Here is a 25,340-nt window from a genome sequence, read left to right as displayed (position 1 = left end):
TTTAGGATATAGCTTCAGGTTTAAGTCTCACAGCAGTACTCACACCACATAGAGTTGTCCAGAGGAGACTAATCAGTCTCTTTCTGGATGATGCTGAAAGATGATCTTTATGGAAATATTAAAAAAACAACTGCAACAAAGTCATTATAAAAAAAGATATGAAGAAGAACATAATCTGGTCATTTTCTCCTGAATGTGCCTCTCATCAATAATTACTTAATGCCCATATATCTGTAGGTGAAAACTGCCTCCTTAACACTGTCTTCTGAGATGAGAAGGATATCAGGTTCCTGATAGTAGAGAATGTGAATATCTTAATCTCTGCCGTAGCCTTCTCTGAATAGTGCTTCCCAATATACATAAGTGCATTTTGGCTACAATGGCATTACTGCCTCCAAAATAAACTTTTTGTTAGTGGTTGAAGTTAGAAAATAAATAGCTTCCCAGTAACTTTCTAACAGCAATTGAAAGCACAGAAAATCTCAACTCAGAATCATTACTCAATGAAAGGTTTATGTTATGTACTCATTAACAGAGTGTTACAGGATTTACAACTTCAGCAAATCAAAATAATGAGATCATAAGTCTAGTTTTCTAAAAAAGCCATTTTTAGCAACAATTTAATTCGCCAGTACTTTTCCAACAAGTAGAATGTGACAATACTTTTTAGACTTTTGTGTTTTATGAGTTATCAATGATATTCTGGAGAATCATGTGTATGTGCATTCTGTATAGTACTGCATAAAATTTAACACAAAGTTTCTATAATGGAACTAATACAGACTACGTGAATGCATGTGTTGAAATGCACTAGCCTTCCATGCAACGTTTACCATTCCCAACAAAATCATACAGAGACAATATTCAGCAGCTTAACAGGGAGCTACTCCTGCTACCAGGAGTGGTAGGGCAGCAGACTCTACTGAAGCCTAATTACCAAGGCAATTAACCATCCACTCCCTAAATACCCTGGCCATATATACAATAGCAGAAGGCAACAAAGTGTTATTTAACAGGATAAGCAAGGGTAATTCATGGAAATCAAGGATACTTAATTACAGCTACAGAACTGTTTCATGTAAACAAGTTTCTTACAGCTATGTGCAGGATAGTACAGGCTGGGAAAGTTTGCATTTCCAAGCTAACGCGAGCATTTTATCTTGTAAAGATACCTTTACCTGTTGCCTGTTCAGGCCGTGATTTGTATTTTTCTACACAGCGTGTTTGTCAGGCTTTATCTGCTTAGTTTCTGTCACTGTGTTCATCAACAGCGCTAAAAGAGTTCTGCAGGTACTGCAGAAAGAAACATGTAATTAAGAGTGATAAACTGGTCAATTAGAAGTGAGGGAGTCAAGCTACAAAGCAAGCACTTAGCAGTTTTGGATCGTATCACTACCTTGAAAATATTTTGTGGTTGTTTTTACTGTAGCTCACGTGTAACAAATTATATAGGAGCGTGTGCCTGCATGTATGTGAAAAAGGAATCAATTTGACTTGATTGTGCTGCAGAATTGGGAAACTTTTATAATTTTTGCTTATGGAGTTAGTCTGTGATGCTCCTGTCAATGCAGTTTTAGTGCAAAGACAGTTGTCCTCTAGAAGTATTTTCTCCAGAAGAGAAATATAGGATGGAAAGGGGTAATTCTTCTCGAGGGAGGAACATGAACTTGAGTTAAATGCTTGTATGTTGTGGCACACATACTCACATAAAATCACTCCGTTCTGATACAGTTAAGATCTGCTGAAACAGATTTAGACAAATCTATACTTATGAATATTCGTTACGCTGGCAATCAAATTCAAGTAGAAAATTAAGAATAAATATAAAGGAAATAAAAAGCATTTTTCCCTGGGTGATTGGATTTCAAATTATTTTTTGAGAAAACTATATATGAGCTCCAGAGAGCTGTACACACAAATACAATAAGTGTAATTTTGCTGGATGTTAGAGCACTAACAGAATTCTGTGGAACTCTTCTTGGAATCCATCTGTAGCAGCACTGATTAGTCTGCCGTTTACCTCTGGGTGGGTACTTAAGAAATTACATTGTGTATAAAAAGTAGAGGAGCTTAAGGACACGTTTAAGGTTTGGTTTGTGCTAACTAATGTGATTGAAACTATATTGACATCCAATTTTATCAGAAATAAGTATGGCAATTTATGGATTAAAGAGAAGTGCATACTTGTGCCTTTCTTGCTTTTCAATGGACCATAGCACTGTATCACTTTTTCATCACAGGGAATATCTCAGGATGAAATTAGACACTAAAATAAGCTCTGCCATGATTTAAAATGTCTGTGGGAATTATATGAATGTTACCCTTCATTGCAGCAGTAGGAAGAAACTAATACTGTTTTCAACTATGTCTGTATATAAGGCCAAATGGTACAGAGATGCAATTAATTGATGTTTAGGAAGCTTTATCAAATTTGGTAGATCATTTGAGTAATTTTAATGTAATGAGTCGCATCACGCAGATCTCAGAATTCTTTACCAATTTTCAAACTGTTGTGCTGGTGACCCGTAAGCACAGAGGAAAATATATTTTGCATTATAATTATAAACTAAAATCTGTGATTAAAAACAATGTAAAAGCTTAGTTAGAAAAACAGTGAAATAAGAAAAAAAAAAAGGTGTTAGCACTGAAATGTTTCTTTGCATTACAGTTTAGGACTTACAGATGCCAAGCATAAGCGTGATGTGCTGACCTCTAGTAATTTGCAATTTGGTATAATACAATGTAAATTGTAAATTGAGTAGCCTTGCTTTGAGTTGCCCGAAATAGTTATTCCCACAGCAGTGTGTGTTTCTCCAGTTTAAAAAGTCAGTTGATGCCTGTATGTTTCATAAATTTCTTGAAGTCACTGAAGAAAGTAGGATGTGTTACACATTATTTCCTTTCGGAAATGACATGTAAAAAGAATATAATGGGATTTTCATTCTTTTTGAAAATCTTTTCCACATCAATATCTAAAAACTTTGAAAGATTGACAGAGATTCCATAGCTGTGCTTACCATAATTTACAGTTTAACCTTTCTCCATCTTACAATGGAATGAAATGGAGCAACTGAAGCAGAGGTGCAGAGGTTATGAATCACTATTGACGTTCCTGTAGCCAGCGCTCCTTTAAACAGCACTTCAGAATGATAGTCTGCTCTTTCGTACAATTAATTCTGCAGCCTGTGTTTCTGAAACGCTTAACGATTCTAATACATAGCACTAAATTAATTCATGTGCAGCAATTCTAGAGGGTTTTGTCAACTGCTAATATCATCCAATTTTTTTCATTTCTGTAATACGGGCAATTTGTCACTAGATGGAAGTTCTATCAGCTATTACAAAAACCATGGCAGTTGGAATATCTGACTGGAACTTTTTTTTTTCCTGCCGAAAGCTAAATGTTCTTTTTTCCATGCAGGTATGTATGCATTTTCTGTGATTTTCCACAGTGTGGGGGATAGGACTCATGGTGTTTTTTATTTAACTTGCTTTTGACATATTTGTTAGAACCAAAGGAATAAAAATGAACTCTGTAGTAAGAAATAGTACCAGACTGATAAAATTTAAACTGTCTTGCAATGCTTTGGCAGTAAAGCACTTCTCTAGTTTTCTTTCTTTCTTTTTTTTTTTTTTAAGGAATTATATTTTACAAAAATAACGTATTTTCTAATTTCACACTTAAACTACAAAAATATAATTAGTTTAAGTGTGAAATTAGAAAATACGTTATTCAGTAGTTGCATTACTTAAATGAGTCTCAGTGGGGCATTATGTTCTCTTAGTGAAAGAAATGGCTTTTATATTTATTTGAATGGATATAGCATCTTGCTTAAGATGAATGGAAAATACCGATTATCCACTGTACTGATGATCATTGCTGGGATCTTCAAAGCCTGCATAATGCTATCAGAAATAATTTTCAAGTGTTTCTTAATTGACGAGCAGTTCCTTAAATGTATGATAATTTCCAGTGTAGCAGCTTGAAGTACATATCTACTTTTTGGTGATAGATGACAGTCTTCTGCTGATATCCACAGTCATGTTTAAATACAATTGTGAGCTTTTGCTGATACTGCTGTAGACATTTTGAAAGAGCTTGCCTACTCTGTGTATAATACAAAGATGGGCACAGTGTACAAAGAGATAAGATACAAGTATACAGTGGTTTCCTGTTCTTTAGGAAGGGCTTATGAAGACCATTGGCCACCTTAGTAGTAGCTACATCATTAAATTTATGTTCATGTTTCCCATAGGTATAGGAGATGAACTATAGTAGTACCTTTGTACTCTCAGTACTTTTGTCAGAGAAATGGAAGGAGAAATTCCGTATAGAAAAAAAATATTATCATAGTCTTTTAAGCATAATTTATCTCCTAAAAATTTCCACTGATGAGCAGTTCAGGAGTTTTGAGATTTTTTTTTTTTTTTTTTTTTTTTTACCTATACACTTTCATCGTTTTACTTTATTTCTTTTGTGTCCTTTTTATTCTCCTTTCCCTTAATGTTCTTGCAGGGTTTCCTGTTGCCTGAAAATGGGCAGTACTTGTTAAGCTCACAGAGTTGCTGTTATGGGTTAGCTGGGAGGGAGTTTTTTTTGTTTTTTTTTTTTCCTACCAGCCTGCATAGAGCTGTGTTGCAGACATGCTGAAGACAGCACTGATTACACAGCAGAGTTTTAGCTGCTGCTGAGCAGTACTTTCACAGCATCAAAGATTTTGTTTGCCACCACCCTCAAAGCAAAGAGGCTTGGGTTGGGCAAGAAGCTTGGGCAGTGACATGGCCAGGACAGCAGACCCCAGCTGATCAAAAGTATGTCCCTTACCATAAGCCATCATGGTTGATGTTGGGGAAAAGAGGAGAAAAGAGGAGACATTTGTGGATAAAGCAGAGCCCCTTAGAGGCCCGCTGAAGCCCTGCTTTTTGTCTGGCAAGATACCTGCCTACTGATGGGAAGTAGTAAAAAAATTACTTAAGGAATAGCTGCCCTACTCCTGTGTGAGGTTGAGCCATCACCCGGTGGGGGCTTGCCAGGAAACCAAGGCCAGCCCACTGTAATTCTTTCCTAACGACTTAAAAGAAGGGAGCGATGTCAAGTATACCAGGAGCGAATGTTTCTAATCAGTAAGACTGAAAATACTTGACATTTCTTTTTCAGTTTTCCCTGAACAGTAATGATGCTACGTTTCAACCATATGGTTTAAATGCAGCTCAATGCCTATGCCACTTTCTCTAGTAGAGATCCCTGGGGAAGGTAGCAGAAAACTGTCACAGCTCTGTTCTTCAGGGAGAGCTTTGTAGTAAAAAAACCCATAACGAAACAAAACAACCCACAACAAAACACCATTAATGTCATACACAGGAATTGTTCAATATGTGCAGTATGATTTAACATTAGTTTATACGGTGAGTTGCTGAAGAGCCTCTTTGGTGCCAGATACTTAATAAGAAAACAAAGTTAAAGTTTCTGTTTGTTAATTTGCTCGATCCTAGAATAGAATCACAGAATATCCCACACTGGAGTGGACCCACAAAAATTACTGAATCCATCCCCAGTTTCACAGGACCACCTAAAAAATGCTCCATGAACTCCAGCAGCCTGGGGTCATGACTGCAGCCCTGGGGAATCTGTACCATGTCCACTCCTCTGGTGAAGATCCTTTACCTAACACCCTTCCTGACACAGCTCCATGCCATTCCCTCAGGTCCTGTCCTCCAGTCCCCTTACGGAGGGAGGAGCTGCAGCTGCCATCAGGCATTCCCTCAGCCTCCTCTTTTCTGAGCTGAACAAATCCAGGAACCTCAGCTGCTCCTTGCACGTATTGCTCTCCAGACCCTTCACCATCTTTGTAGCCCTACTTCGGAAGCTCAAAAATAGTTTTATCTACTTCTTACGCTGCAGCACCCAAAACTGCACGCGGGGTTCAAAGTGAGGTTTTACAGCACAGAGCACAGTGGGAAAATCCCTCCCCTCACCCTGCTGGCAGCAGTGGGCCAATGCACCCCAGAGTATGGTTGGCTTTTTTGCCTGCCAGGACTCACTGCTGGCTCCAATTCAACTTGCCATCAACCAGAATCCCTAGATACCTTTGTGCAGTGTTACTCTTGATCTCTTCATCTCCCAGTCTGTACATAGAGACAGAGCTGTCCCATTCTCGCTACAGAACCCAGCTCTTGCTCTTCTTCATGCAAGTGGTGACTGCCCTCTAATGGGTCAAAGTCTTGGTGCAATGCATCTCTGCCATTGAGGGTGTCAACACTCCCAAGATATTTATTAGAGTCATTGGTGAAAAAATTTAAGAGAACTGATCCAAAAAGTGATGTCCTGACAAATCCCACTAGAAGAAACTAGGACAACTTTCAGGAGGGAGCTTTCCTCCCTCCTGACCCCTATATAAGGGACCCTGATATCAGAATGCCAGTTGTACAGCAACTAGCACCTTGCCTACCAGAACCCTCTGAAAGAAGGAACGCTTTAGAAATTTCCTTCCTACTCCAGGTGAGAGGCTTTATGGAAGAGGATGAGTCCTCCTCATGTTGATATATAAGCTTATTTAATCCCAGGGAAAGCCTGTGGAGAAAACAGTAGTCTTTTTAAGAACTTATTAACTCAAAATTGGCAAATCTCTTTGTCATATGAAAAGTTATCGCAGAAGTGTTCATATTGCTGCATGATATGGTTGTTACAGCCTTAGATCTTGAGCCCAAATCCTAATAGCCTACTTAATTTTTAGATAAGCTCTCAGTAAAATGGAAATTCCAGTCAGTAATTTAATGGAGACTTCTGCTGATTATGACCACTGCTGCTAAAGCTCATCTGTCTGTTTTTCAAATGACAAGCAAAGAATGCTACTCAGGCTGTTCTGACAGAGTGAGAACTAAGCTAAGCCATTGTGATTTCTAACATAAATGTTAAAATGTGTGAAAGGTTGTTCCAGCGATGGCCTTTTCAATCCAGCAGTAATTGTGGTGCCCACTGTCTGCTCCTGTGCAGTGACACTGGTAGTGCAGCTGGCAGAGCTCAGGCTGCCTGTTGCACTGCTATCAAAAAGCAGTCAGCCATCTGAGTACAGGGCCACGTATCCCTGATGAGGCCAGCAAGTCATTTCCCACAGTGCTTGAGAAGATACTGTGTATGAAACAGCTTTGTTGTAGGTGAATAACAGCCTTTTTATTTTTAAAGATAACATGTAAGAAAGGAAAACATAGTAAATGCTAGGTCCAGCTAGAAATGTAATTGAAAATTGTGAATTGCTGGCTTGAAACTGCTGGAAGGACATAATTCTGTGTACACACAGAACCAGCAGCATTCACAGTCCAGATCTGCTCAGTCGTTTGCTTTGGACCCATGTGTTCCACCTCTCCTGTATAAAGCAAGGAGCATGTATTAAGGCTACAGGTGGCTTTATCAACTTAACTGTCAAACATAAATTAGGGATTTTTGCAAGGCTTAGCATGTTGTTAGGAGGTTGTTTCCTTTGGTTTCTTTCTTATTTGGCTCCCACAAGCATATTCTTACAATTGGAAAGATTAACACAGTGGAAAGGTGATGAGGGAGCATAACAGCAAAGGGACTAGAGCAGATGAAATGATGTTATAAAGGTAAAGGGAAGGTGCTCACTCATCTCTGAATATCTAGGCTTACAAGAAAGATTTCATGAGGGAGGATCTCCAATCAGAAGTACTTCAAGTGGCAGTCAGGCCTTAAAAATGAGGTCTAAGAGATGTGCAGCCAGGTTCCACCCCTTCTGGTTGCACATGAGAATTGCCTTCAGCTGTGCTCCCGGGGCTGCCTGGGTCCTTTCCTCAGGTGCTCAGTCAGTGGTTCAGACCATGACTCAACAATTCCCACACACGTGTGAAAATCAGGACACTAATTTCATCAGAGGTAACCTGCTCACTTCTGTGCTGGTGAAAAGTTTGGGGGTGATGCTTGTATTACTGCTGGTAAGGGGCTGGAGTGAAGAAACTGCAGGGCTGCTTGGAAGAGGAGAGAAATCTTTCAGGGTCTTCTGACAGGTGCAGGTCAAGACTGCACTCCAGAAAGGTGAGAAAATGTGCTGCCTAGTAAGTAGATGTTTTTTTGCAGTCCTAATTTTGGTTATGTTTTCACTTCCTTTCCTTTTCCTACGTGGTCTTTTGCTCTGTGTCTTTACTTGGATTCAAGTTGAGGAAGTATGATCCAGTTTTTCTCTTTTCTGAGGATATGAATCCTATGAATTTTGCTTAAGAGAGCTGTAGAATGCTGGTAAGAGATGACATTTCATAAGGGTGAAACCAGTTGCTAAGCCTCTGACTAACAGTTAACACTGTCTTGGGGAGTTTCAGTATTTCAGATTAATAGTATGCAATAGTAATAAATTTCCTTAATCTTATTCTCTTCTTTCTCACAATAGTTTTCTATGTTTATTCATTTAGAAGCATGGGATTTTCTCTCAGTTTGTTCCTTGCCTGCCTCTACAGGAGAGTAAGAGTCACTTTATTTGAATACACAAGGCACGTGTTGTCCTAAGTATTTAGCATGACTTTCAAAGGGAAAAATACACGTATGCAGTAGTAGGGTCTGAGTCTATTTCAGCCCACTCAGCCCCCGCCAGTAAGTTTTGAGCACCAGAAGATTAAAATAAAATTCTAAGGAGGTGCAAGATCTTGCTGTACTTCTAATCCTGAAACTGGTTTGTTATAAGTAGAGAATCATGAGATGGACAGAGAGGACAAGATAGGATCAAACCAAAACGTGCTTGTGGGCACAGGAAAAGTCACCTGCTGTATACAGTATTCTAACCTACTCTGCTGCTGCAGAAGGAAACCTCTTGCCCAGTAATCTGTTGCCCAGCTGTGTATGTAGTCACTCCTACTACTTCTGGAAGTGGGAGCAGGACTCAGGGAGTGACTGCGGCTCAGATCAGTGATTTGGAGATGCTCACCGTGACCCTTCACAGGGATGCTGACTGCTTTTACTTATGTATTTAATAGTTCCCTTTCCACCTTTAAGTAATTGTTGCTGTTACTGGAATTTTTTTTGTCTCTGTTTCTGAGAAACTTTGAAGACTTACAAATCGCTGCTTTCCGTGATAACTAAGGTCAGCATGTGCTAGTCACTTGTCTGACCAATATGTTCCCAACTTAATTTAAAAATAAGTATGGGGTGTTGTGTGTATGTTGGGCAGGGTGTCCTAGAAAACCCAGTAAGGAAGGGGGGGAATAAAAGCAATTGCACAACTTTGTAGCTAAATGAAATGTATTTCTTTGAATGTCAGTAGTTGTTTAAGAATATAGATCTTAAGTTTCTTATCTGCTTTCTACTCTCAGTGAGTGACTTGATCTTGCAGTTACAAGGAGTAATGTATTGGGAAGAATGCATGAGAAGAAATTGATCAGGAGAGCTGTCACAAGAAGCTTTCTGTTGTGGAACTGGAAATAACTTGGTTTTGTTTTTTCTTCTTCAAAGCTGTTTTGCATTTCTACCCTGACAGCTTCTTGGGAAGACGAAGAGTATTACAACAGAAGTTTATTTCTCTTCTTAAGTTATTATTTTATTTTGAAGAGTCTTGATGCACAGCTATTTTACTGTTCTAAGCTATTAGACAGTAGAAAACATTTAAGTAAGCCTTGCATTGTCTGTGCAACTATTGTCTTGAACTCTATATTTTTTTAATCCTACTTTGCATTTTAAAGTTGTCCCTTGTGTTTTATCCATTCATTGCACTGAATGTATGCAGGTGTTTTATTGTGGCTAATTAGAGTGAGGTAGCATATTCTTGTGCTTATGTACTGGTAATTATTAAAAGCTCATATAGCTACTGTTTTGTTACCTTAACCTTAAGAGGTTATGCCTTAGAAGTGGAAATTCTAGGTCCTATTTATAATTCTGTGTGCTGTTGAATTCCTTACAGAAAAGGTTTTCATTTGATCAGCCTCTCATGGACAAACTTGCACTGTTAAAAAGGGGAGTCTATTTCAGGTGACATTGCTCTGTTCTGCTTCTTGTCGCTGAATTCAAACTATTTCTACGACTATGTTCAAATTGCTACTATAATCATTTGCTTTATAGTGAAAGAGCATAATTTTTAGATTATTTAGTCTTCCGTTATCTTTTTTTCCCCCCTCCTTTCTATATCAGTGACATGGCAAATCTTATTCTTTTCTTTCCTACCAAATTTATTTAGAAAAACAAGTTGTTCTTTGTGTCTGTTAAGAAGAATGAGCTTTGGACTGGGCAAATGTACACTGTTATTTTACTCTCAACTTTACTACTCTGGAGTCAAAAATAAGGTATTATTTAGTAATTTTTCTCAGCTACAATTACTTCTTGTAATTCCTCCTCATTCTGTGTCCTACTGACTTGTTTGCTACATATAGATGAAGAACTTGAGAGCGTATTGCACAGTTGAGTTCTTATTTTTCCTCCTGTAATTAAACTTAAGCATCTAGATAAAATTTTAGAAACAAACACACAAAAAATCCTTTATAAGTAGAAATGCAAGAGAGACTTCTGAATTTAATCTTACCTTGACTGAAAATAATGAATTATTTTCAAAACTTAATCTTGGGCTGTAAGATCTTGGATTTCAAGGGGATTTTTGGAATTTCAAGGGGTATATTTACTACTTCTTTTATGTAGTCCTTTTTAATGAGTAGTTAGTGGTGTGGAAGACTGTTTGAATTGAAGTTGCCCTGTCACTGTTAAGTCAGTTGCAATATAAAAGGCTAATAAACATGGAAAATAAAACTATATTTTTGTTACCTCAAGCATTTGGAAGGAATGCTTTTGTGTTTGTGCATAATTTAAATGAGACACACATTAGTTTAAGATAAATTTGCAGGCAACTCCATGAATGTGACCATAAGTGAGATATCTCTGCACACTCACTTCGAGGTGACTGTATTTCAGAGCTCATCTATTCAGAAGAATGTGTGAAATACGAATTGTTAACAGTGTGACCAAAAGCTTGGCTAAGTCAGAGTTTGGAATGCAGATAATTGTTGCCAAAACAGTTGTTAAAACAGTGTTTCTGTTTGTTATGTTGTAAGAGATAGTAAAATTATCCTTTTTATTATTATTATTTCTTTTTTTGCTGATGTTGTCTAGAGGTTTTTTGGTAGATATAGCACATATATATATATATATATATATATATATATATATATATATATATATATGCTCAATGTTGATGACCTACATTGTTAACAGTAGGTGGTGATGAGTTTGTTTTACATTTTTCTGTCTCCATCTCTTCCAAGATCTTTCAGTTTCATGCAAAACTTAACACTATACTGAGTATTTACCAAGATGGTAATCCTAGCGTTGCTTTTTGTAGTTAATATATCGAACAAAATATAGCAGTAGAGTTGGAAATGTCATCAGTGGGATCCTTTTAAATAAAAAAGCTGAGTGACAGACAGATGGACTGCTGACACCAGAAAAAAGCAGTACATTGAATAGGAATCCAGAAATAGTTGTCATTTTGTTTTAAATGTTGCGTAGGGAATTCTGGAAGTTATGATGGAAGACTTGAATGTGGACTCTGCTGTTACAAAAGAAAGAAGTCTGTGTTTGGGGGTGAGGATTCATAATACAAAAAGCCTTCTGACCTCAGCCAACTAGAGATTGTAGTGATTCACACATACACATGACTTTCCAAATTTTCCAAGTACAAATTTTCTCTAAACCGATTAGTTAGAAGAGAAACTGGGTGTTCTTGAGAGTTTTTTTTGCATATTAAAGCATGTACTTAATTCTGAAGTTGAAGCACAGCAAATGTGGCCTGAAATTCACTCAGCTTTGGGTGTTGCTCCTTCAACTAGGAGATAAGTATGAGGAAGCCAAAGTGATGGCTTTCAACTATTTATTATGATTTGCCTTAAAAGAAAAGCCCAAAATATTTTTCTTTCTATAGTTATTAAAATAAAAAAAAAATCATTTCTTTGCTCTTTCATTTTGTCTGTTTAGCATTTAATCAAAAAAACTTGCTGCCATAGGCGTAATATATTTTTAAATGGCTTTCAAACTTAGAGCTGTGATAATATTTCCTGACTTAAAGAATTTGAGCTTTCAAGTTGAACGAGGGACATCTTGTTTTTCAGTATGCTGTAGACCCTTTAGGAATTCATGTATATTATGCTCTTTGAGGTGAAAATGCAGAGTATGCTGAGTTTACTGTATGGGTACGCGTTTTCCTGTATCCATAGGAATTGCTGTTTATCAAATCTGGACTCTTCTATTGTATATAAGCAATACCATTTAAGTAGGCTAAAAAGAATTAGTGTTTCTGGGCAGATCATTTATTCATTTGATTTACTTATACTGTCTCTTAACACTGAATATGCTGAGCAGATTAATCTTAAAAATAATTTACTGTCTAATTCTAAATGCTCAGATGGAAGGACAGTCCTTAAAAAGGTGTGGTTTTTTTTTTTTTTTTTTTTTTAATATTTCTTGTGAACAGTTTCTTTACAAGAAAGACTTGAGAAAATAAGCCATCATAGGATGGCTTAGGTTGGAAAGGGACCTTATGACCTACCCTGTTCCAACCCTCTACCATGACTAGCAGTGTGCCCAGGTGGCCAAGAAGGCCAATGGTATCCTGGCTTTTACCAGTAATGGAGTGGTGAGCAGGACCAGGGAAGTCATCCTGCCCTGTACTCAGCACTGGTGAGGCCTCACCTTGAGTGCTGTGTTCAGTTTTGGGCACCTGAGTATGGAAAGGACATGGAGGTGCTGGAGCAGGGCCGAAGAAGGGCAACAGGGCTGGTGAAGGGCTTGAAGAATATGGCCTGTGAGGAGAGACTGATGAACTGGGGCTGTTCAGTCTGGGGGAATGGAGGCTGAGGGGAGACATTATTGCTCTCTTCAAATACCTGAAAGGTGCTTACAGTGAGAGCAGGGTTGGTCTCTTCTCACTGTTGACAGGTGATAGGACGAGAGGAAATGGCCTCAAGTTGTGCAAGAGGAGGTTTAGATTGGATATCAGGAAAACCTTTTTTACAGAAAGGGTTGGTAAGCACTGGAATGGGCTCCCCCAGGGAGGTGGTTGAGTCACCATCCCTAGATGTGTTTAAGAACTATTTGGATGTGGTGCTCAGGGACATGATTTAGCAGTGGGTTGTTAGGGTAGTACATATATATATAGGTTATGGCTGGACTTGATGATCTTTAAGGTCTTTTCCAACTTGAGCAATTCTATGATTCTATCTGCACAGTTGCTACCTACCCGCTCAGGCTGCCCAGGGTCCCATTCAGCCTGGCCTTTGAGTGTCTCCAGTGATTTGGGCAGCCTGCACCAGGTCTTCATTGTCACCTGAGTAAAGAATTTCCTCTTAACATTAAATTTAAATCTCCCCTCTTTTAGTTTACAACCATTCAGCCTCGTCCTATTCCCATAAGACTACATATGAAGTTGCTATTTCTCCTGTTTATAAGCTTCTTTTAAGTATTTTAGTACCTCAGTGGGGTCTCTCTGGGCTGAACAAGCCCTGCTCCCCAATCTTTCTTCGTAGGAGATGTGCACTACATCTCCAATAATATCTGTGGCCCTCCTCTGGGCCTGCTCCTATGACTCCACATCTTTCTTGTGCTGGGGGCTCCAGGCCTTCATACAGTACTCCAGATGGGGCTTGGCTAAGTCAGACTAGTTTGAAGTTGGTTACAATTTTATATATGCAAATATATGTATTGTTTTGGATTAGTTAATGGTATAAAGTGGAGGCATTTATGAAATGTTTCATAACAAATTAAGACAGATTTTTCTTAGAGTAAAAAGCTTGCTTGTTTATTGATGTATGTAATAGGTATATGCTGACACATAGAAATACCAGTATAAGTATCAATATAACGGAAGCAGTTTTCTCTCAACTGAAAGTAGTAGTTTTGCATTCAGGTATCGTATTCAATTATAGTGCTAGAATGAAGCCCCCAAGTGAAATCTTGAATCAGTTTCTACTTCCACAGCAAGGTATAGTACTGTATGTTGTTTAGTCACCACGTACCTTAATAATTCAGAACAGCTGTCATTTTGAGATCTCTATCTACCAATTCAGAAATTATGAACTTTGTTCTCAAACTGCTGCAATTCCATTGCTCCAAAGAAGTCCATTAATTCTGCAATGCATGTACGTGTCCAGTGCTGTGAAGTACTCTTAGACTTTGCAAGACAAAATTTCATTGGACATTGTCAGGGTTTTATAATTTTTGGTAATCCATGTTCCACATCATAATGTAGTCAGTGGGAGTTAAGGTGTTAATGCTTCAGTTCTGGGTATATGTCCCGGAAGAGAAGATCAACTACATACCGCAAGAGGACTTTGTGTTCAGAGGGAAGATCAAGTCCCCGGCAAGGTCATGAGGCCAGGCTCTCCTCCCTTCTGCTCATCCCTACTTCACATCTCACTTCAGCAATAGAGTAAGGTCTTCAGTTGTTGGACACACTCTCTCATTTAATTTGATTTTTTAGCTTCAGTTCTAATTATATGGTGTTATTTTGCATTGTGTTATCTTGCATTCTGATATCTTGTTCAGTCAATTATTTTGTTTCTCCTCAGATCATTGTCACTGTTTTTGAGGGGGGGCCCATCTCTCTACCCTTTTTCCCTTATTCCTTTCCAGGGCACAGATCTGCAGGCCCTCCACCCCACATGTCATGGAATTGGGTCGAATCAGCCCATAAACTGTTGGCAGACATGAACAGTAGGTGGAAGAAAATTGTATCTGCGTTAGTTTTAGTCAGTTAATCTCTGTTGCCTTTAAATAGTGACATATTGGCACAGGGATAAATGTGTTCGAAAGCTCACTGGAAATTTTTTATTTTCCTCTAAATTTACAAATTTCAAACGTGTTTGGTGCTTTTGAAAGTTCAGACCAGGCTGATATTGCTGAGTATGCCTGTTTCATCCATGTGCACAAAAATCAATCTAGCAGTTGTCTCAGCTTTGTGTTCAGAATGCTTTAAAATAATAGAGCAGAAGAATTTGTCATATTAAAACCGAATTTCATGGTTACGTGCTTTTGTAGTAGATTTGTCTTCAAAAATTGATGGGATTTGTGCTGTATGGAAGAGCAAGGAGTCTAAGTTCAGTTGTCTTAGGTCTAATAATCCTGCAGTTGTGAGAAGAACTTGTGAGAATTGATTTCTGCCATGGAAATGAAGAATATAGATTATTACTGGTTAGGATGAGTGTGTGCCAAGCTAGTGTTTTTACTCATTAGTTCTTTCAAGTAGAAAAAATCTAAGATTATCAAATTATGCGTTGGTGTATATTCATTCCTAATTTTTCTATGGCGATGCAGCTTGACTGTGATGATGAGGAAGGTATTGGAAAGAGTAAGAGTATAAAGAGAATATGTCATTTGGAGATCAAGTTCTTGTTTGCTTCAGAGGTTGGGCGTGTACGCTAAGAGAATAAAAAGTAATTGTGAAGGGCTGTGTTTATTCCCGCTTCTGGTAATATTTTAGGATTTTATACTTATGATACAGTTATGGTCTCAGACCTCTGATGTAATTGAAGCATTAGTAATTGTGAGTGGAAATTTTGTATTATTTTTCACTGTATTTTCCTGTGCAAAGAATTGCCTGTGCCATTCTGTCGCAGCAGAAGCTATACTAGGGATGTATTTCTGTGCAATTGCCTTCTCCTGTTTTTCCTACAGAGCTATTGCTGGCCATACCACCTATTTTATGTGATGGCGCCAGCACACAAATGATAGGTAGTAGAAAGCTGTCTTTAGGAAGCTAATGTGGACAACCCATTTTCTTGTTGCATGAGCAGAGGAAGTTCAGGGCTGATGGCCTGCAGAACTGCTCTGCCTCTGCTTCAGCCCTCTTAAGCTCTGGTTGTTCCTGAAATATAATTATTTTCGTTGAGACTCTTTTGACTCTTTAGAGAAGCCATCCTCTTCCTATATCTGTTTTGCTGTCCCACTGTGCTCTGTTCCTTGAACTGTCATCTTGCCACCACAGGAGTGTTGTTTTTGATGTTTTTTATTTTGTTTCTATCTTCCCTGGGTTCCTGGGAATCTTTACCCAGCTCTAGTTATTGTTACACATCAACTTCTGTGTTTATTTTAAACTCTGGAGAATGCATCCTTATGTTACAAACAATAACACAATAAGCCGACGGTGACAATTCAACTTTAAGTTTAAAAAGATGATTTACGAAGAAAACACTCTTTATGATGGATAAACTTGATCTTGTTACTGTATGTTGCAGTTGATTATGGTTAATTGAAAGTGAAAATGACTAGAAGTACTTGTCACGATAAAGAAATTAAATTTATTTTAGGCTGACCTATGCTAAGTCTAGTCAGGACGTGGTTTTTAAAAAAAAAAAGCTCTCATTTCCATTTATGTAACATAAATAGCTTTTTGGATAAAGCATAAAATTAAACAAAATGTAATTACTATCTCAAAACTACAAAGGATCTGTATATTTAATGTACTGGGAGGTAATCTTGACCAGGTCAGCAGTTACTGGAAAATGGCCTGTTTCTCAAATCTGTTTCTAACTGGAAGCTCTCACTTCAGAAATCCAAAATATGATTCCATATTGTAGATGATCATCAGCTTCTTGAAAAAAATTATTCCAAAATGCAAAATTACTACAAGCAGACTTCACAGTATACTTAAAAGCAGTTTCTTTGCTTCGCTAATGTCAGTATTTCTTCTCATGTTACTTAGTGTTACTTGATTGTATCTTCGGCTCTCCGGTCATGCTTATGCTTCCTAGTTACCTACATTCATATTGCTTTTATATGTAAATGAACCTTCTCACATAGGAATCCTCCATGGTAGGAAGAGACCTTTGGATATACTTCTATTTAATTGTAATGCCTTATTTCAGTTCTGTTCATTTCTGCTGTTCCTTGGCTCATGTTCTAGAGGTGTGCTTTTCTTCTTGAGTTTATGAATCTACATGCTTTTATTCCTTTAGTATGTTTTTCCAATTTTTTGTTTGTTGTTTCATAGAATCATAGAATCATAGAATCACCAAGGTTGGAAAAGACCTAAAAGGTCATCCAGTCCAACCGTTCACCTATTCCCAATAGCTCCCACTAAACCATGTCCCTCAACACAACATCCAGCCTTTCCTTGAACACCCCCAGGGTTGGTGACTCCACCACCTCCCTGGGCAGTCCATTCCAGTGCCTGACCACCCTTTCTAAGAAGTAATACTTCCTGATGTCCAGCCTGAATTTCCCCTGCCGTAGCTTGAAAGTAGTTTTTAATAGCTTACACTCATCTGTGTACATGCTGAGTCTCACCAGTATTTTTTTTTAACTTCAGAATAAGTCTGCTTGCTTTTAAAAAGATTTGGAAAGAACTGAGTAGATAGAATTAAGTCTGTTTAATAAAACAATGTTGTCTGCTGTGATACTTAGAGTAAATTTTTTTGTATGTATTGTAGTATTAATATATGTACTTCCTTTCACTGTTTTTCTCTAACTCATTAAATTCATAAGGTAGTCCTTATTGCAAAGTCTTGTAAATATTCATAGGAGCCTTAGAGTGCATTTAAAAAAAAAAAAAAAAAAAAAAAAAAAGCCTGTTGGCAAAACATGTATTTTATATTTTGTCAGATGCTTTGTATGCTCTGTGACAGTCCTCCACATTTATTTATTTATTTACTTACTTTCAGGATACACGGGCCAAGATGGACATTTTAAGACATGTGAAAACAAGTACTGTGGCCTGGGTAGGCACTGTGTCGTGAATGGGGAGAGCGGGCAGGCTGAGTGTGTCTGCATGGAACACTGCAAGCCACACTACAAACCCGTGTGTGGCTCGGATGGAGAGTTCTATGAAAACCACTGTGAGGTACACAGGGCTGCCTGCCTGAAGAAGCAGAAGGTCACCATTGTACACAATGAAGATTGCTTCTTCAAAGGTAAGTGGAGCTGATCAGTATCTGAAATATAGCTATTGGTTACGTGTTTTCAAGTAGTTCTGTAGGAGATGCATGGAAAGCATGGCAACTAGACGACTCAGAAAGTTATTTCACTCCGGAAACATTGTTTGATTTTTCTTTTCATTTTTACTTAGTACTGTGATGACCTTTTCAAACTGAATAAGCAAAGTGTTTCTTCAGAATCCATCACTGGCAGTATCTTAGAGGTGTGCAATTGACTGCATTCGTCTAAATGTCTTTACTGTCCCGAAGTCCAACATGTATTAACCTCTGATAGGAAGAAAGTCGTTTGAAACTGCAGAGGGGTTTGGTATGTCTACAGGTTTCTGTGCTTACAATTCATGTCAAAGTTGATGAGTAGGTAAACTGACAGGTTATTCGTGGCTAAATGCATCTTGCTTGCTTTGAATTTGGATGGTCAGTATCACTTGTATATTTACCAAAGCATGCAAGTTTGGATATGTTTTCATCTATGGAATGCTGAGAGATGGATTTTAGATCAAGAGGCTTATCATACTGAAGGTGTCAACAATTGCAGTTGCTGTGCTGTACGTACTTTACCCACACTTAGAAGGTTTCTGGAACTCTGCCTATATTGACCTTGATTAAATGCGTTTGCAGATTTGTAGTGTGCATTAAAACAAACAGGTAGCTTTTGGAAAATAATGCTTTTCAATGCTGCCAGCTTTAATGAGTCTACTGAAGGGTAGAATCATGTTTTTTTTCCTAAAGACTTCATTTTAAGTAGTCTAAATGATGTATTTGTCTCTAACGTTGACACTGGGGGGGGGGGGGGGGGGGGGGGGGGGGGGTGTCAGATCTTCATACCAGGTTGATTTCCGTGACAGGAAGAATGTTTCCTCAGAGATAAATTTTGAGTATTGAGTTCAAGATAAGAGAAGTTGGAAAAGAAGTCTTGTTCAAAGAAGTAACTTGGCCAGAAAAGTTTTTAATATTCCATGATGGGAAAATAAAATGTGTAAGCAAATACTTGATTAACTTGATATATATATATATATATATATATATATATATATATATATACTATATATACTATATATACTATATATACTATGCACAATAATATATTAGAAGATACAACTGTTGAAATTACACATTTACTTGCTGAATAATTCATAGTGGCTCTTAAACATTGTGAGAGTTTTGTTTAAGAGTTGGAAGATTATCCCTTTTAGAAACTTCCATGATGAATGGAGATAGAATATTGACTTGCAAAGTGAAAGAGGTCCTTCGGTTATATGTTGAAACTCACGAGGACATCACAGAGGATTTTGTCTTAGCGAATTGTAGATTTTTGCCTATAGATGATCAGAAATTAGTTTTTCACTGCTCTTATTGTAATTTTCATCAGTTTTTTTTATTAGTGTGTTTGTAGTATTGAAGATAAACTTGCATCAAAAACTGAACAGTTTTTTCCTATAATGCCTTGATTAGATGTTGAATGCGACTCTTTCAATTACTGAATATGCATTTTAATTTCTTCTAGTGTACAGGAAAAATGTATTCTGCACAGTTCTTTTTTTATTTAGATTTCCTCCTGTGTTCTGCAGAGTAATTTTTTTTTTAGATCCACAGAAAACATGATCATATTAGAAACATCTGTATTTTAGAGTTTTCCTGTTTTTTATTTTTACCTGTCAAGTTCCACTGCCCTGTATGTGGTTGTTTGTGAATCCTCAGCTGTTTAAAAATGTTTTCAAATACTTATTGAATATGGTTCCAAAAACTTAAGAAAATGTTTTGGGAACTCCTTTGTGATCTAAGTAACTTGGTTTTCAAGAGTGATTTCAAATTATTGTTTCAACACTGACAGAAGTGAAGAAATGGGGAAGTGAACAACTGACTGGCTGCTAGTTTGGTTAGTCCTGGTGATTTTCATGTTTGTTATAGTTTAGTTTTTAATCATTCAGTGGAGTATAGGATAAGGATAGAGAAAGGGGGGGGCAGAGGGAGGTATAGGGGGGGAAAAATGGAGGGCAGGTAACAAGGGAGTATATAAAGATGATGTTGTATGAGAAAACTGTGTCTAAAAAGACTAGGGATGTGATTGTCCCTCAGTGTCAGTGAGGGATGACACCTCAATAACTTGTTTGGTTGCGGACTTCTTGCTACAAGAAGGATTTGAATTGTTGGAATGTATTTAGAGAAGAAAAATTAAGGTGATGAAGGGACTTGAAAATGTGACTTTTGAGGAGTGTCTGAGGGAAGTGAGGCTGTTTTAGTCTGGGAAAAAGGAGATTGAAGGGAGACCTCAGCACTCCCTTCAACTACCAGAAAGGAGGTTGACAGAGGTAGGTGTCAGTCTTTTCTCAAGTGACAAGTATTAAGATATGACATAAGGTCTTCAAGTTACACCAGAGCTGGCTTAGATTGGATATTAGAAATAATTCCTTCATCAATAGTGTGGTTACGCTTTGGAATGGTCTGCTCAGAGAAGAGGTGGAGTCACTATTTAAGGTATTGCAGGTATTTAAGATGCATGTGGATGCTGATAAGTGATGTGACTTAAAGGCCAACTTGATAGTGTTAGAGGGATAGTTGGACTTGATGGTCTTCATGTCTTTGCAATCCTAGATGAATCTGTGGTTCTAAGAAAAGAGAGAAAGTATTGTGATGGACAGTTTTTTGGTGGGAGGAGAAGGAAATAAGAATGATAAGAATTTAAGGAAATATTAGTGACAGAAATGCCAAGGTCACAGATCATTCACTAGACCTAACATGGATAGTGTGAGCTAGGATGAAGTCTGATATGCAACCCCAGTCTGCCATCTCTTTTGTTAGCTTGTTGATTACATAGTTCTTTTGCTGAGTAGTTTCCATGAGCTCTTTGCTTCTAACGTCTTTGGTGTCCTTGAGCCATGCATTTTGTGTTTCAGAGCAGCTTAATGTAAGGGGCAGAGTGGGATAGGTAGAAATAGGACCCTCAGGTTATTACCGATGTTAGCTTTAACTGGCACCAATATTTGGTGAATAAAAAGGCCCACAACTGCTTTACTTGGTGCCTTTGTTATGTTCTTTGTTTCACAAGGTCTCAGCATGTGATCGTAGCTTTGTGCCAGATTCAGAATGCTGTAGCCATTACTTCCTGGGAGCACGTTCCCAAGAGGAACTGGATTTGGTATGGGACTGTGAACTACGTGAGTTATGGTTTCACTAAATGGTGCAGTCTGGGGACTGAATGCCTCATGCTGGATGTCAATTAGGCTTCATTAATCTCTTTTGTGTTAACTTCATTTTCCTTTTTCTTAAATTCAGATCAGTAAAGCTAAACAGGAGACAAAAAACTTCGTGATACAGTTCAAGTTATATTTCTTCACACAGTGATCTTCTAGGAGTTTTTCTTATAAAATTTTTCTCTTTCACAACGATGCACTAAATCATTTTGACAAACTGCAGTTTACTAGAGTTCTCAGGACTGTAAGACATGCTTGTATGTACCAGGACTTTTATAGAATATTTCTAGAGTAAAAGTTATTTCAGATGTAAACTTTTACAATTAAGTGGTTTCTGTATCATCCTTCTGATGTTAACATTTTATTTTCCTTTCCGTTTTTCTTTCACTTTTCAGAAACTTCTGATCTGTTGAACTCAGTTAAGCTTCAATTTCTGCTACTACTACTAAAATGAGTAGGTTTCTGAGGAGCGTTATAATGCTTGCTATTCTGTTCATAACTGACAAACAAGTAAAAGTAGAAGCTTAGGAAACTAAAGAAAGTCTGCTGATGATACTGAGTTTTGAAGGATGGTGAGAATAAGAGCTGACTATGAACAAATTAAAAAGGGATATAGATCAACCTGAAGAAGTTCACAGTGTATATGACAAATTATGAAATGGCTTATGTAGAATCTGAAAAAGGTTTACAAAATCATCGGGCCGTGCTGAGGGTGGGTATGGATAAGTGGTTTGTCTTCTATTCCAATGAAAGAAGGAAAAAACATCAAGGATGATGACAGAAGCAAATTCATATCCAAATCTTGTGGTTTCCTTTTTTTTAATCTTTAATCGTGTATGGTACACAGGAGATCGCATGAGTGAAAGTAACATAGGATTTCATAGTCAGACTTTGCAAATACGAGGGTCAAATATGTAGATTTTTCTTGTGCATTTTCTAATATTTGCACCATCGGAGGAGGGGAAAGCCATGTAACTACTCTTAATAATTATGTGCAAGTTGAAGTGAACTAAATCGTAGCAATAGCATACAGGAGATATCTAGAATACTGATTTAGCCTCTCCAGTGATAGCAACAAGATTAGTCCAAAGATATTTCATGGTAATCCATGCCCTAAGTCAGTGTAGTCTTAGACTCATTCCTGAAATATTGACATATTCATTTACAAGCACTAACACTTATTTTGTCTAATTTAAAGTTTGTATACTCGGAAAGCAAACATAAGTCTCTCATGTTATCAACCTTACTTTAGGAAGAATTTGATCTTCAATATCAACCTTTAATATCCATACTCGTGTTGGTCTTCAACGACTTTCAAAAGAGACTTAGGATATGTTAATTAGAATGAGACTCTAGTGCAGTATTTTCGCTGCAACACAAAATTTCTAAGAAGTTTTCCTTTGTTCTCTGTCAGCTGACTTCCCTGTTAATGTTCTGAAAGCATCATTATTACATTCTTTCTAGCAACCTGATCCTCTGTGCAGATAGAATACACCCTTAAGGTTGCTGTTGATAAACTTTTACAATTTACCTCTCACTCCAGAAGTATATTTCACATAAATTGGATTATGAAATGAACCAGGAAAAATGTTTTATAAATCTATCAGAGAACAAAGGAATGAAAAAATATTTGTTTTGTTCTAAACACATAGTGTTTGTCGGAGTATAACAATGCTTTGACTTCTACTAGGAATTCAGTCCGTGATCTACATAGATTCCCCTTGGTGAAACACTGTTAGAATTCATGTATAGAATTCATTCACATTCAATGTGAAGTGTTATCTTCCTGCAGGGAATTTCATAATTTTTAACTCTTTCCAGTATTAATTACTCATCCATTGAATGCAAAAAAATAATTAATGGTGGATAAATATTTGGATCTTGTAGAATTTTCTGTCAAAAAGGGATAGTGAAGCTAATGGAAATCTGGTTCTTTTTACTGTTTTATGAAACCACAAACTAAGTTTTAGAACTCTTTCTCTAATCTGCTGTGCCTACATTATTTATTTCCTGAGTTGCATTGCTCATGAAATTTGGAAGGTTGTCCATTGTTTTGTTGTTTGGGTTTTTTTTTGCCTCATGCATCTGTGCAAGAATTGCCACAAACATTTTTCCTAAATCATTGCAAATTGTCTTAACCTTCTTAAATTGTCTAAACTAGCAGAAATAATAGGTCTGCATGTAGAATATCTGCTATGGGAAGACTGAAGTTGTAATTCTCTATTACTAATAATAGTAATATTCTAATCTACTAGTAGTCTACTAACATGTAGAGGTTTATTTTTCCTTTTCTTTGGTTTAAACGCAGTGTAGGATGGGAGAACAACAAACCACAACCACATTGTGAAGAAATTGTTCTGAATGGCTAAGGACATAGCAAATATATATTTTCAGTCTCAATCTGCGGACTGTGTTATCTCACTATTGTAATAAATTATGTTTATAAGCTCTAACCTATTATGCATTCATATAGTGATTAGGAATTAGTATTCTCTAGTTCACCTCTGTGCAAAAATTAATGAAGTTTGAAATTGCTTGTAGGAGCATTGCTTCTGTTTGTTACCATGTAAGGAAAAGGATATGTGGACATAACCAATTTTTACTGGTAGAAGAATTTGAGATGTGTATTTTTTCTGATTTGAGTAATAAAGTTGAATTTGTTGAAGGAAGCCTGTAGTTAAAGCTGTATTTCAAAGTCTCCGTCAACTTGCTGACTTAGAGAAGCAAGATTATGAATGTAGACACGATTATTTGGGTTGGAAACCTATTTGTGATGATAGAGTGTAGGAGCATTAAGAATTTCAGTGAAACTACATTTAGCGTAGTGTTCTTTTCCTAATGTGAGTGGGAGCACGAGCTTGGGAAAGGAGAGAATGATTCTAGTGTCTTGAGATTGGAACGCAAATTCTGTATTTTAATGAGCAGCCTTACGAATTATTTCGACTCCTACATGTATGCCAGATATAGTGCTGTACTTATCCTGAATTGATACACCTGGATAATCTTGAAGTCTTTTTTGTTAGAAATGTATACAATGTTCATACTTGCACTGAGTTATATGTAGGCTATGTACTGATTGAAGTGCTTAATTTGTGTTTTTTAACACGCCAAATACTGTATGAAGTTTGCAGTTCAACTTGAGTTTGTTTGTCTGGTGCCGCAGTAGCTATTTCTAAGTGTCCTTTTTAGGGCAGAACGTCAGTTTTGTCATTCCTTTCATAGAAGGGAACATGAAGGGAGATGAACTTTGTAGGAATGATAGGAGATAAAGGCAGGAGCCAGAAACATGCCCTGGCTGTGAAGGCTGCTGATGTCCTGGACTGTGCTAGGGAGAGCCTCGCCCACAGGTGCTAGGGACAGGTGTTCCTTCCCTTTTGCATTGGTGAGGCTACATCTGGAGAACTGGGTCCAGGTCTGGGCACCCTAGTACAAGAGATTCATGGACTTAATCAAGCAGTCCAGCAAGTGCTCACAAAATTGTTTAAAGGATTGGAGCATCTCTCACATGACAGGAGTCGATGAGAACTGGAACTGCTCAGCATAGAGAAGAAAAGGCTTGGGGAATCTCTTCAGTGTATAAAAAATACCTGAAGAAAAGGTGAGAAGAGGATGGAGCTAGGCTCTTTCCAGTGGTACCCAGTACCAGGACAAGAAGCAGTGGGCACAAACTAGAAGTAAAGAGGTTATATCTAAATGCCAGGAAGCACTTGTGTGCTTTGTGGATGATGGAGCACTGTCACAGGCTGCCAAAGAGGCTATGAAGTTTCTCTCCTTGCAGATTTCCTAATGCTACCTGAGCATGGGCTTGGGCAGCTGCTCTGGGTGGCCTGCTGGAGCTTGGGTTGCGACTGATGGACCTAGAGGCTCTTCAACCTCAACCATTCTGGGATTCTGTGGATAAGGATATCTGAAAAAAAAAAAAAAAACACCCTTATTTCTGCGTGGTTTTGGAGGGCCAGCAGGTGATGTACGTTAGTCTGCTTCAGCCAGTAGCGTCAAGTACTTTTGAAGGGGACTTGGAATCAACAAAGGAAGAGATAGACAAGTAGTAGAGTTCTGTCAAAAGGCAATCAGAGGAGAAGGTAGTACTAGGGCACTCCCTTCTAACCGGCTGATTGTGCCTACTGTTGCAACTAGAGCACTGTAAGTCACAGGGTGTATTTTCTTTGCTCTTCTCTTGATTTGGTCCTGTTACAGAAGAGGGCTGACGTTGCCGAAGAATAGTACAAATCTGGTTCAAATATT

At 37.7% G+C, this 25,340-nt stretch overlaps 1 protein-coding gene across 1 annotated transcript in view; it reads left to right on the top strand.

Annotated features, from left to right (window-relative positions):
* The window catches only part of FSTL5 (follistatin like 5), a gene marked incomplete at both ends in the record, with an annotated part of 215,004 nt that overhangs the window by 47,711 nt on the left and 141,953 nt on the right, over nt 1-25,340 (top strand). Inside the window, one exon of the mRNA XM_079534468.1 lies at nt 17,632-17,880. Within this exon, the coding sequence (XP_079390594.1) occupies nt 17,632-17,880 (249 nt within the window). The remainder of the gene's footprint in view (nt 1-17,631; nt 17,881-25,340) is intronic.

Source organism: Tetrao urogallus (genome assembly GCF_951394365.1).
Source record: "Tetrao urogallus genome assembly, chromosome: 4".
NCBI lineage: Eukaryota > Metazoa > Chordata > Aves > Galliformes > Phasianidae > Tetrao > Tetrao urogallus.
This window is presented reverse-complemented; position numbering and strand designations above follow the sequence as displayed.